The sequence below is a fragment of the Microtus pennsylvanicus genome, chromosome 4 (assembly GCF_037038515.1).
Source record: "Microtus pennsylvanicus isolate mMicPen1 chromosome 4, mMicPen1.hap1, whole genome shotgun sequence".
Lineage (NCBI taxonomy): Eukaryota > Metazoa > Chordata > Mammalia > Rodentia > Cricetidae > Microtus > Microtus pennsylvanicus.
The window spans coordinates 82,851,191-82,864,825 of record NC_134582.1 but is presented as its reverse complement, the minus strand read 5'-3'; the positions used below and the strand labels follow the sequence as shown (position 1 = coordinate 82,864,825).

Sequence of the window (13,635 nt, the reverse complement as noted above, 5' to 3'; positions counted from 1 at the left end):
GGAGCCATTAGCACTTGTCTAAGGTTATTATTCCCCATATGTAAGCAATAAGACGTCAGCCTGCTGCTGAGGGCTAGGTAGTGAGGATGATTCAAGAGAGAGGGAATGTTATTGTGTAGGCCACAAGAAAAAACAATCGGCTCGAAATATCAGCCTTGAGTTTAACTGGGTGATCCGCCCGTGATGGAAGAACAAAGCAGCCCAGAGCTCATAGACCACAGGGTCAAGCGAGACTTCAGCTGAAGAAAGAGAACGGCATCCTGACAGTTCCAGACCAAGCCGCTGACCCTCAGAAACTTTGCTCGTACTGTATGAGGGTTGGTGATCTACTTAGTGAGACAATACTGAAGCCTATGCAGGAAACATCTTCCTCCGACTTCTCAAATACTAAAAAGAGGGACCATCCAGTTCAAGACTGGCTTAAGGGTGGTAGGAGGGATTGAGCTCCTTCAAAAGATCTGTTCGAACCAACAGTTATAAAAACACACACCCTACAGACAAATGTAAGGAAAAAGGCTGTGAAAATTGCTCCAAGGCCAAAGTTAGAATACATCAGCCTAGCACTTTGTAAATGCTATTAGAATAACACACACCCACATTCCTAGGTATCGCCATGACCGCAAAAGTAGTACCAAAAGGATGGACAAAGGCCACTTTCTCATGAGGACCAATAACAATGTTTCGACTTGTTATTGTCCTAAGATGATCTTCAAGAGTGAGAAAAACAGTGAGAAGACTATTTTAAGAGAAATTTTCCTTCGTGTTGTTATTATGAAACCATTTTACTTTTGCAATACCTTTCTGGACACAGCCCAAATCAAAAACACAAAATAACCAACACAACAAAAATTCCATTTCCTGCTAGTCTGAATTTTTGTTGGCTTTTTTTTTCTCCTGGCTGTGAGAGTTGAAATTGCATGTGGCAATTACTGCTTTACACCTTTTGTAGCCCGTTGTGGTTCTGTTGACAGCCCACAGGTGCTTTAATCTTGCAGGCAAGCTCCTATAAAGAAGATCTGGGTAAAAACCACATCCCCCACTAGGATAAGCAGAAGAATATGTACCTCGTTCAAACTTTAACCTCTGGTAAAGTTGATACTCGGCCACGGGCACCAAACAGGCAATCTGAAATCAGAGACGTTGGAGAGAGATGAGATTTTGGTCAGTGGAGGGTCCTACATCCCCAGCCCTTTCTGATACATTTCTCTGACTTTGCCTCTATACCCCCTCTCCCAGTTGCCTGGAAACCATTTTCCCTACTTGTTCATGCAGGAAGTAACACAAGCAGCAATTCACAAGCCATCTCCATCCTCTTGCCAAGGTTAGGCGCCACCGCTCAAGCCGTGAGGAATAAAACTCCCTGGATGCCTCCATTCCTTGCCTTGGTTGGCAGCTACTAACCAAGGTTTGTTATCTGGGGGTTTCTCGTTGTTTGTGGACAGATATGAAAGAAGCTCTTTCCTTCTTTACATTTACTGGAAAAGAGACTTTCCAAAGACCATAGATGTATCTTTGGATCTTCTAAGGTTAAGTAGACAGCACCTCAGTAAATACGCAAACTTTGTACATAGAAATGGTATGCTCTGAATGATACAAACTTTTCTACTGGCAAAATTCCCTTCGCTTATACCACACTGACATATTGTGCAATGGCAACAAGGCAATGTCTTATGACATTGCTTGTGACTAGACTCCCATTTCTACTTTGGACAGCAGAATGAACCAAGGACTTCCTAGTAAACAACGATGATTCATACTGACAGCGACACTGTTAAACACATTAAACATCTTAAAATTATATTTCAAAGTCAAGAAAAGCTAACTGCTCATATAAACTGGAATCCTAAAAATATTAGCTATATTGATGGCAATGTATAACCATGTTGATGTTGCCAAATTACAAATGAGAAACAGAAGGATTTGAGATCAGCCTCCCAGGAATTCAACAAGTTAATCATGGGCCCCTACTCTTAGCTTGATAACTCTAGCATTAAACTATGAAGCTACTATATGTATGAATTATTATATATACATCATGCATATATGAACTATAGCTATGATTTTGTTACAAAATACACTTAAAACATTTTTACAATTGACAAAACAAAGGACCTGCTTCGAGAAAACTACAATAAGATGATGATGCAAATATAATTGTATTTAATAATACAATATATTTTAAAAGTACATTTATAATAAAATTATGTACCTCAAAAATAGTCTCGGTCTGTTTATTTCACAGTCAGACCAAGTTAGCAGAAATGAATTAAAGATCACAAAATAAACAAGTTCAGTCTTCAGCATACCTAACTCAGTACAATAAAATCGGTCCATTCTGAAAAACATTTCCCTTCAAACTTTCTTTTACCAAATTTGGGGGGGATGAGTTTTCACCTGGTACCTTAAAGAAAAGTCCCTTAACAAACCTTGTGAGAAAAAAATAGGTCCAATTTCATGATATATGCATTTTGCTATAGTTCTGTTAAAAGTATAATTGGACTTTAGTAATATGGAAAGTTAGATTTGTTAATTTGCTATGGTACCACCCAAAAAAACTCCCCTAAAAGTCAAAGGCATCATGAATAAATTCAGAGTTGAAGAAAGAAAGTCCAGGCATCAGGCATTAGAAGATGGAGCCCATTGCTTGACTTTGTTACTGGTCGCCATAAGTAGAGGGCAAATGATCTAAGGCTACTTCCACCTTGGACTCAAGCTGACTTGGGGTAGGCCTCATCTGGGTTTGTATTCCATAATCCTATTTTTACCTTCCTCTTCTCAAATACTGCCGAGATCACTGATTCTATGCAACAGTCATCACCCTCAACTAAAATGATTTGCATTAGATTGATACAGACCTTCTTTGAATCCATCAAAGAAGCTCCAAATAATATTATTTTCCCAGTGATGAACAAGTCATATAATAGTTAATCCACATAATATTTATGGGAGACAAGAAAATAGGAGAGAAAGTGTTTTTAGAGACAGATTCTATGTTAATGAGAAAAAAGACAGAGTGGCACGGTAAAAGCTACTAACAATAGGGCTGGGTGTTTATTTTAAATTAGAAAGGCAGATTCCATCAGACCAATACTTTAAGGCCAAGAGGAACGGCATAAATCTCTAACATTTTATGTGTTGACCTACTTTGATTTTCCCACTTACTATTTCATAAAGTCAAATATTTATTTAGAATTAGGCTTTAGCAAAGTTAGTCAACTTGTGCCCTGAAGTTTGTAGTCACCAGTGCTCAGTCTGATCCTTGCAGAATACAGATAAGGCCCAGAGCACACTCATCTCCCTACCAGCTCTGCCCTTCGGGAGCACATCTTCTCAGTACGCTTGCTGACAGCCTACCACAGGACATCTGGGCAAGACATCTGGGCTATGTTCAAGATGTGCTCACAGAATGAAATCACTCAGAACAACACACACACTTAAGAGTCAAAATGAAGCCAGGTGGTGGTGGTGGCACATGCCTTTAATCCCAGCACTCAGGAGGAAGAGGCAGGAGGATCTCTGTGAGTTTGAGGCCAGCCTGGTCTACAAGAGCTAGTTCCAGGACAGGCTCCAAAGCTACAGAGAAACCCTGTCTCGAAAAACCAAGAAAAAAAAAGAGTCAAAATGAAGCTTCTCCCTGATTTTGCCACCTCTTATATTTTGTCATTTAAAACTCATGTCCTCTCACAGTGTAAGTTTTAGATGAGAGAGAGCTGGACCCGGTTTAAAACACACATACACATACACATGCATGCGCGCACGCACGCACACACACACACACACACACACACACGCGCGCGCGCGCGCGCGCACACACACAGTATCCAAAGTATTAATTCTTGGTTTCACTGTCATTTTAGAGCTAAGTTAGAGCTGTTTAAGGCTTCCATTTGTACAATTATAAAATTTAAGTAACTGTTACGATGAGTTCTGGAAGGGTCTGTAAGGCTGCAGGTGAAAGGGCTGCAGCAGGTGTTTGCAGAAACTCACGAGAGCCCAAAAACTGCCAGGCAGCCAAACTGTCAATGCCAGGAGAAGATCAATGAGATTCTACAGAGCTATTTTACATATACCTTTATCCTCTTTTTTTTTAAACCGGCAGAGATATTCAAAATGGTCCAAAATCACACTGTAATGCTCTTTTGAAACTTTTCATTCCCAAATAAATTTCAGACTCACAACATGTCATAAAGGATGAATAAAAAGACTTCCCAAGTGTTACCCTCTCAACTTCTCCTAAAGAGAACCTTACATAAAAACTGCCGTTAAGCCGGGCAGTGGTGGCGCACGCCTTTAATCCCAGCACTCGGGAGGCATAGGCAGGCGTACCACTGTGAGTTCGAGGCCAGCCTGGTTTACAAGAGCTAGTTCCAGGACAGGAACCAAAAGCTACGGAGAAACCCTGTCTCGAAAAATCCAAAAAAAAAAAAAAAACAAAAAACAAAACTGCCGTTAATTATTAAAAGAATACAATTCAAATTGGTATGATACAACTAAATGATTGCCAGGACTTATTAAAATTTCACACATTCTCCCACTAATGTCCTTTTCCAGTCTGGTACGCACTCCAAGCTACAGCCCTGTGTCAAGCTGCAGCGTCTCCTGGGCCTTCTGTGGCCCTTTTTAGTTTATCTTTTCCTCCCCTGCTCTCCACATGTTTGAAACATACAGGCCAGCTGTCTGCATGCTGCTCTTCAACTGTGGTTGCCCTGATGCCTTCTCGTGATCATATGTGACTTGGAGACCATCAGGAGGCACGTGGGGACCACAGTATTAGTGATATTAGCCGGAAAGGGGGTGCAGCGGTTAACTGTTCTTGCAGAGGACCTAGTTGTGTTTCCCAGCATGCCCGTGGCAGCTCACAACCATCAATGACTCCAGTTCCAGGGTATCCAACACCCTCTTCTAACTCCCATGGATACCAAGCAGGCACGAGGTACACATACATACATGCAGACACAACACACATATATAAAATAAATCTAAAAATAATTTTCTAAGAGGCCACGGCCTGGATCAACCACTAAAACTCCTCAGTTTAGTTATTGCTTTTCCGCATCTCCTTTAAAATTTGTGTTAATTCACTCCGACCCAAGCATAAAATATACCTTTCTTCTTCGTCTTCCCAGACATTCTTTAAAAATTAAAGAAAAAGAAATAACCTGAAAAGAATGTGAGAAATGATATCAGACATTAAAAACAAAGAGCTTTGCTCTGATCTCTTGTTATCTGGTAGGAATGAACCCAGGGATGCTTACTAGCTTCCCAGGTGCAATTGTGCTAAGTCTTCTCTATTCCATCCGCAGCACAGCAGAACCAGGAAGTCAGTGTTCACCTGCACATGGGAGCCCGGATAGCTACACACACGGGAGCCGGGACAGCTACACATGGGAGCCGGGACAGCTACACACACGGGAGCCGGGACAGCTACACACAACCGCTGACTGGGTATCTCAGCTGACTGAGAAGAAGCTTTGAAAAGTGAGGCACAGCTTTGAGTTTGAACCACTGTTTGCTGGAACCATCATATGGAAGCAAGCCGCCACCCATATTAACACTAACCCACGAAAAAGAAAAAAGAAAGGGAGGAGAGAGACGAAGAGGGGAGAGTGGAGCCTGCCCATCACAAATATTGATGCCGAAAGTGATAGGTGGCCCCGGAAGAAATGTGGATCTTGCCGCAAACACTCTTTCGAAAGAGAACACTAAAATGAAGAGGTCATTCTAAATTAAGGACAGGCTTTAGGACGTACAGCCTATTGGTTTATAAAACCAAACCAATAGGAAAGAGAAGTCAAGGTTTTATTCAGGTTTGACCCTTTAAATCAGCTGCTTAAAGGAAAAAAAGTAAAGAAACAGGTTGAATGGTGAACTGCGACGGATGAGTGCAATTGGCCATGAAGAGATTGTTATGACCCGCCAAGCAAGGTCTGGGCATTTCCGAGGTGTCATGACTTGCAAAAATGGAAGCAGGAAAAACCACTTGTATGAAGCTAATGCAGAAACTTAGCAATATCTTCTGTCTCATCCCAACACACAGGCAGCCCCGTCCAGCAGAGCAGAAAGGAGCGCATCCACCCATAGACTAAGTACAACACCTAGATCCTGAATGGAAAGAGCCAGAGGGCATCACAGCCGGAGGGGGCGGGGCTGAGTGGGGGCATCCTGGAACGAAGATCCAGATCAATTCACAGGTTGTCTTTCCTCCCGTTGCAAATCTAGGGGTTGAAAGAACACACCCGTGTGTACAGTGGAGGCAGATTCAACTAAACGGCTGCTTAGCTTTCCAGCACAGCTTCAAAGAATCTCAGATATTTTATTTCCCACTTACATGAGGCTTTAAATACATCTCAAAATGAAAATCTAAATGTGTTCAAAAAATAAATTTCAGCTGGAAACCTCAAAAATATCTCTTCACTCTGGTTTGGCAGATCCCTTGTCCCCTCTCACCTCCAAAATTTAGCTTTTCTCCAGCTGGCACCCATCACAATGGATGGTCATTAGAGACACAGTCAGTCCCTTCCCATCTGTACCCTGACGTCACAAGCAGGGAAAGAGGCTCACTAGCTGGGGCATCTTCATCTTTCTGCCCCCACTGCCCACCACGGGAATGGGACGGAATGTTGTTAACGAAGAGATGCCAGGGGCAGCTGTGAAGAATATCTGGTTCCTATAGCTCCAGCTGCCTCCCCCAAAGCCACCTTAAATAAACACATCGGAGGAAAAACTGTATTTTGCACATGTAAACCTCAGATTTCCTTAGCCCTTCTTCTCCTTCTCTTCCCCTGGGCCTCTGAGCACTACACTCTAAATCCTTTCCTACAGAAATTCTGAGCTCCTCTTCCTGGCAAGGACAACTGTACCCACCCTTCCTCTGGTGCATCCTGGGAGTAAAAGGCAGGCTGCCCCAGGACTTGAAAAGAGGCCTGGTATGTGAGAGGCTGGTGAGAGGTGGTGCATTCCTGCCTCCCCTACCAGCTGCCAGTCAGGAAAAGTCCAGTTCCGCCGGCCATGCAGTGACAGGCACTGTTCAAATGGCTTTATGTGCCTGTCACGTTAATGTCACATGGCACAGGCTCTCCCGGCAGGGGCAGGCCACTTCTCCAACACTGCAGGGAACTGCTGAGATTAAACATCACCTTTCAATACAGGGCTTTATTTAAAGTAAAGGGACAGAAATAGCAATCTGTGTGTCCTGTGTTCATAATTCCAGGTTGGACAGGTTCCTGGTTCCAGTACATGAGAAAACCCTGCGGTGCAGTAGGCGAAAGTACCAGATGATGCAATGGAGGAAAACTTGACTTTCCCCTGGCTCCCAGAAAGGTCACCTCTAAGCCACGAGTCACTGTCGATCACCAGCTTCTGGGGCACTGAGGGGGACGCCGCCAAGTTCTCCTGTCTCCCGCATAAGCAAACAGGGCTTGAACCGGCATTCAAATGCTTTACTAATGAGGTTATTCTTGACAGATAAACATGAAGAGGCAGAGCCACAGCTGAGCCAATTTAGAAGATTCAGGAAGACAGACAGGGAGCCCAGCCAAGTGAGCAAGCTGGACCCCGGGAGGAAAGCACACACACGAAGAGCTTAGCCGGCTGTAGCCAGAACCATTTCCAGCAAGGATATTTATGTGTTACCTGCACGATTAAATCTGTTTCTCAAGTGTAAGGAGGAAAATCGTCATGGTGGAATTCAGCTAAGTGTCACACGAATGGGCCCCACTGTGATACAGTAACAACAGCAGAGACAACAGGCCTTAGAGTAGCATAAGGATTATACATAATGAAGTCCGTAGGTTAGGAAGGGGGGGTGGCACAGCCCCCCAGTTCATCTGTGTGCAGCACTACTTTGAAAGGAAGAGTCCCGAATAAACAGATAAAGCTAATCAGATCTCCAATATAATCTCAGTTCAATTCAAACTTCTGAATGAGAACAAGCCCCACCGCCATTACATGGTTTTACCACGGTGACTGCAAGTCGTAGCAGGTTGGTTAAGTACTGGGGCTGGAGAGATGGCTCAGAGGTTAAGAGCACTGACTGCTCTTCCAGAGGTCCTGAGTTCAATTCCCAGCAACCACATAGTGGCTCACAATCATCTGTAATGAGATCTGGTGCCCTCTTCTGTCCAGCAAGCAGACAGACAGAACATTGTATACATAATAAATAAATAAATCTTAAAAAAAAAAAAAAAGAACTTGACTACTGTATCTGAATGCGCCTCATGAGCTGGGCTCTCTGTAAAGCCAGTGAGAACAGAAACGGTCCACGGATGCCCTAGAGTCTTTCTGTCCATCTAATGAGAAAAAGATGTGGCAAATGTTAAATTAGCTTAGTATGGCATAGTCTTGTTCTGTTTCCCCAAATATACTTTGAAATTTTTATGAATTTTGAAAAGTATTATGGGATTGTTTGGTTTTAATATAGCCTTAAAGTAAAATTGCGTTGGGCAGAGAAACTTAATACAGCTAATAGCAGCTAGGAAGGAGAGACTGTGTAGCATTGGGAACGAATGGGCAGAATGCTACCAGGAAATGGGTATGCAAGGACAACCAGAAGACCTCTGGGAGAGGCCTGGGCTAAACTCCCCATGTGTTCAAACACACTGGCCTGGCAATCAACTTCCAAGATGTTGCATAAATAGGGTAGTGCTTCCGTGTGAAGTCCAGGATAACTGGGCCACTAGGCTCTCCGCAGTGACAGAGATTCTCTGCTCTGAGCTGTCAGTCTGGTAGCCATTAGCCATGAATGGCTATGAACAATTCAAAGCAATTATCAAGCGGCACATCAGAAGAGCTAAGTTTCTTTATAGAATTTTAATTAAACTACAACTAAATATCCACACCTGACTGGCAGTTGCCAGACTAGGTCTAGATTAATTTCATAAGCTTTGTCTTGAAACCTCAAACTGTTCCTTTATGTTTAATAGATTTTCCATATAGGAATTAAATACGATTTCACCCAATTACAGCTTTTACAGACTACTCCATGTCTCATGCATTTCACTGTTTTTGTTTTGTTTTGTTCGAGACTGGATTAATCTGTAGCTTTGGAACTCTGTAGACCAGGCTGGCCTCGAACTCACAGAGATCCATCTGTCTCTGCCTCCTGAGTGCTGGGAGTAAAGGCATGAGCCCCCACCAGCATTTCACTGTTACAATTCTCTGGCTCATTCTACGTTTATGGCCCCTCTGCCAGGTCAGATGCTCCTCCAGGATGGTGTGGGGCTGCCTTGGCCTCCACTCAGTCCCTGCACGCAGGGTGGTACTTGCACCTTGTGCTCTCTGTTTAATCCCTGGACTAGGTAACACATCAGAGAAACAAGCTGGAAAGGCCAGCGCCAAGACCAATACTCTGGGATACTCGGGCCTTGCTCCTTCATAGTGAGCAGTATGGCGGGCAGCTAGTTTCTCTCCTTCAGTCTCCCCGTCCCATTACTCAAGGCAAAAGCAAGCAGTGATCTTTACGGGCAGGATGTAAGCTTTCAATCCTTTTTACAAAACTTTGGCTTCATTATTTTCTTAAAATGAGTCAACTCTACACCATTAGGTATTCCTTTATGCATCCTTTAAAGGCACTTCTAAAAAAAAATTAATCCCTTATACCAGTGTTCATAAACCGCACACGGGACAGACTAAGTCAGGGTAGGAGCAGCTGTAGCACGTCTCCCTACTTTTCTAATAAAGCAAAGGATATGTTTTAAAATAAGTGTATTCAGAAAGATGTATATGTACATGTACACACAGATATCTAACTATATACATATTTGTGTCTACCCACACACCATGAGCCCCTAATGCTCAAGTCCTTTGCTGCACATTTGTTCTGCCTGCTTTCTTCCCCCTAACGCTACAGAGGTCACGGGAACTGGATGAGAATTCTAGCTCTTTCTAGGCAGGTTTCTTGAGGCAAGTCACTGACCGTCTCTGGACTTCAGTTTCTACATCTAAAGAAAACACCCGACTTCACGAGGTTTGAGGGAAGGATTAGTACACAGGCCAAAGAAGGAACAGGAAGAATGCCTGGTGCTAAGCGGGTTCTCTGTGCTTATCTAATGGACAGTCTATTTCATGAGTTTCTCAGGGGGGGGGTACTTTTGGAGGGTTACACATTCTCTTAGACAAGAGTTCATTATATTCAGGTGAACAGAGCCTGAAGGTCCAGAGGCAGTCAATTGGGGAGGGGCTGTCAACCAAACAAAAGGATGAGATGAAGTGCAATCTGGAGAGATAGGAACACTTGCTCCAGGGAACGGCCTATCTGATGCCAGCGAAAGGCCTCTCTCCCTGCTCTTGGAAATGTTTCAACCTCCAGCTACCTCTGCAGAAGGCCACAAACAAACTAGTGTAGACCTGTCATCATGACGTACCGCATAACTCCCTCACTTGCGGTCTATCTGCCTTCGACATTTTTGGGCTCATGAGACCATCCGTTCGGCATCCTCCTAAGCCTCACTCCTGCTGAGTTTGGTTTCCAGCATCTCTGCCCGTTTGAAGAGGGGCTACGGCACGTGAGATGGCATACATAAACAGAACTGAGATAAACGGCACGCTCCTCTCAGCTTGTATAAAGATTCCAGCACCGTGGGGCAATAAAACACTCCTTGAAAGTGTTAACCTCTGTGTTTTGTCACTAGCTCCCTAGTAGGCAATACTTAAGAGTCAAGATCCTAAGAAATAAGTCAGCAGGGAAGACGGGAAGGCCACGGCAGGCATTCATACCTCGGTTTCCTGCAAGGTCCCGTGGTTTAGGCACACCATGTCAGGACAAGTGATGGGAGACCCGCATCCTTCTCGGATTGACAGCATCATATACTGTTTCAGGCACTATAAGAAGAGAAAAAAAAAGCAGATATTTTAAACATCACATCCACTACAGTAGTGCAAAGGTTACATAAGAGGGCATGCACAGCCTCTTCCTAAATTGGTTGTCCTGGGATTCCTGTACTCAGGAAATGTAAGTTATCACAAGTGTGGGTACTAAAGAGCCATGACTTTGGAAAGAATGCAGAGCCAGGCAGTTAATTACAGATGACTTCATTTTAAGAGTTTCCTTGGGTCAGATTCCCGTGTGCTCGCTCAGTCTGTCCACCACAGACAGGGACGGAAGAACTGCTTTGCGCTCACAGCAGACACCCCCCCCCCCATCTTCTTTTCAAACTGGATTTGATTTCCCAATTCCCGTTGGCTTGCATGCTTTCTCATTCTCGGATGTATTTGTTTATTTTCTATGTCTGAGTGTTTTTCCTGCATTGCACCATGCGTGTCACAGAGGTCAGAAGGGGGCACCAGATCCTCTGGAGCTGGAGGTATGAATGGTTATGGACCACTGTGTGGGTGCTCACACCTGACCCCAGTCCTCTGAAAGCACAAGCACTCTTAACCACCATCCCCATCTCTCTAGCACCCCCAGTTCTGTTTTTAATCTAGTGGACCTCTCTTGTAAGTTTGCCTGAAAGTAGAATGACCTCGCTCTATAAAGTGAATTCTGGGACAGTCAGGCCTCTGCTATACAGAGAAACCCTGATTCACAAAAACAAAACAAACAGAAAAGCAGTGCCATGCACTATTGCTAAACAAATAAATGAAAGTCTGTGGTCAGACATTTAGCACGGAATTGTGAAATCTGTGACTTTTCCTGACCTCTTAAAATGAATTTTCTTCATATGAAGATGAAACCCAAGCATCGCTATTATATTTCATTTAAAAGCGTGTATTTTTCTAATTGAAGTGACTGACTAATCAAGAAGCGTGGGTAACAATGCCAGCCAGATTTGCCCCTTTGGGGACTTAGCAGTCCCTTTCTGCATCAAGTCAATTTCTCCCACCACAGCAAGACCCAGAAACCAGCTTAAATATGCATCATGGCCTAATCAAATAAACTTTACAAAATCATGAAAACGATGTTCAGATGGCAGTTAGAAGGCATGAGAACATGTATACAACAGAGAATAGGTCTCGGGGAGCAAACATCCACTCCAATCACTCCTAGCCTATGCGTGGCCTCATTGTAGATACTAAATATTAACTTTTACTTTCTTGTTCGAAAAATGGGTGACAGCTCCTAGCTCTGAGATGTGCGGTGGCAAACACGGTTTGGTCCCAGGAGCTGTGGCCTGTGGGAGAAAGCGGCATCAAGACAATATAGGGATAATCCCCTACAGGCAAAACTCTAGAAGAACTGCCCAAGCTGGCCACTGGCTCACACAAAGGGTGTTATCCCAAGGACCCTGCCTGCTGCCTACTATGCTGCTTCTAGAGACTTCCCTGTCTCTAGCCACATATGGTTCCAGTATTACTGCCTTCCCCCTCTCCTGCCAGCTGCCACTCACAGAAACTGAGGTAATCAGGTTCTAAACATATGTAGTCCAGACTCAAGGGGAAAGTACATGAGCAAAGCAAAGTATTACTGTAACGAACTTCAGAGCATAGCAGCTGAGGTGTACACCCACTGACAGAGGCAAATGACACTACTTAGGACCAGGATGCCTGTTCTCATCATTTTTAAACTAGGAAAGATAATGTCTGTTTAGTTATAGGGTTTCGTGCATACATACACACACACCTAAAATGAGGTCTTTGTAAGTTTCTGAATTGTTTAATCTTAGACCGCTCCACCCTTTGGAGTTCTGACATCTCCTTTCCAGGCTCTCTGCAAAAAAAAAACCAGTTAAACCACCTGGGGCAGAGAAGCTGCTCAGACAGAAAAGCTGTGTGAGCCAGAACATTCTATCAGCCCACAGACAAGCTTCTCCTCAAGACTCTTTGAAGGGTACAGAAAAGGCTTAATGCTATACAGTGACTAGAGAGATATCACATGAGTCTTTATGGGCAAGAATAATTATTCAAACTTATATTGCAAATTAGTACAGTTGAAATATCAAGGTTCCCCATTGGCTTATTAGCAGATGTTCCATTTGCTAGTGCAAGGTCTGTGTTTTGTAAACCATAATACATCCACTAATGAATTAAGACGCTTTCCACACAAGTACTCCCGTGTCTACAAAAAATATGGTGTCTGTGACTTTATTTTTATTTTTTATTTTTTTGGATTTTTTTCGAGACAGGGTTTCTCCGTAGCTTTTGGTTCCTGTCCTGGAACTAGCTCTTGTAGACCAGGCTGGCCTCAAACTCACAGAGATCCTCCTGCCTCTGCCTCCCGAGTGCTGGGATTAAAGGCGTGCGCCACAACCGCCTGGCATGGTGTCTGTGACTTTAGGAGCTGAATTGGAACTGTGTGCGACCCACGGGCATTGAGTGTGCACACCTTTCTTTTATTCTACGAGACATGAGTTTGAGATGCAGGTGCCTTAGCGTCGGCTGTTAAGCAGCCGGGAGCTCAGCCCCACAACACAGCCATCAGTGTGGGTGTGCACCCATCCAGTGTGAGCATGCGCTTCACCCAAAAGCAGAGGAAGAACGGCTAGTCCCAGCCACGGCTCCTTACTACGTGTTTCAAGTGCCTCGTGTTCACGTTCTCCATTAGCTCTCACTGAAAACTGCCATCTCAGACCCTCTCTCCATCACCCCAGCCAGCTAAAGAAGCACAAACCATTTTACAAGAACCAAACAAGCCAAACATGGGTAAACAATTAACAATTCTGGAGAGAAAAAAAAAAATCTGGTCCCTAGCTTAAACACAGA

General features: G+C 43.9%; 1 protein-coding gene across 5 annotated transcripts in view; it reads right to left on the bottom strand.

Annotated features, from left to right (window-relative positions):
- Positions 1-13,635, bottom strand: part of Rnf144b (ring finger protein 144B) — a 69,104-nt gene that overhangs the window by 18,421 nt on the left and 37,048 nt on the right. For 3 of the 5 annotated variants that reach the window (XM_075969669.1, XM_075969670.1, XM_075969668.1), the window contains exons 3-5: positions 10,714-10,818; positions 5,106-5,159; positions 1,065-1,125 (exon numbers count right to left, since the gene is read on the bottom strand). In XM_075969669.1, coding sequence (XP_075825784.1) covers positions 1,065-1,125; positions 5,106-5,159; positions 10,714-10,818 — 220 coding nt within the window. The remainder of the gene's footprint in view (positions 1-1,064; positions 1,126-5,105; positions 5,160-10,713; positions 10,819-13,635) is intronic. The other 2 variants (XM_075969672.1, XM_075969671.1) reach the window with 1 other exon arrangement.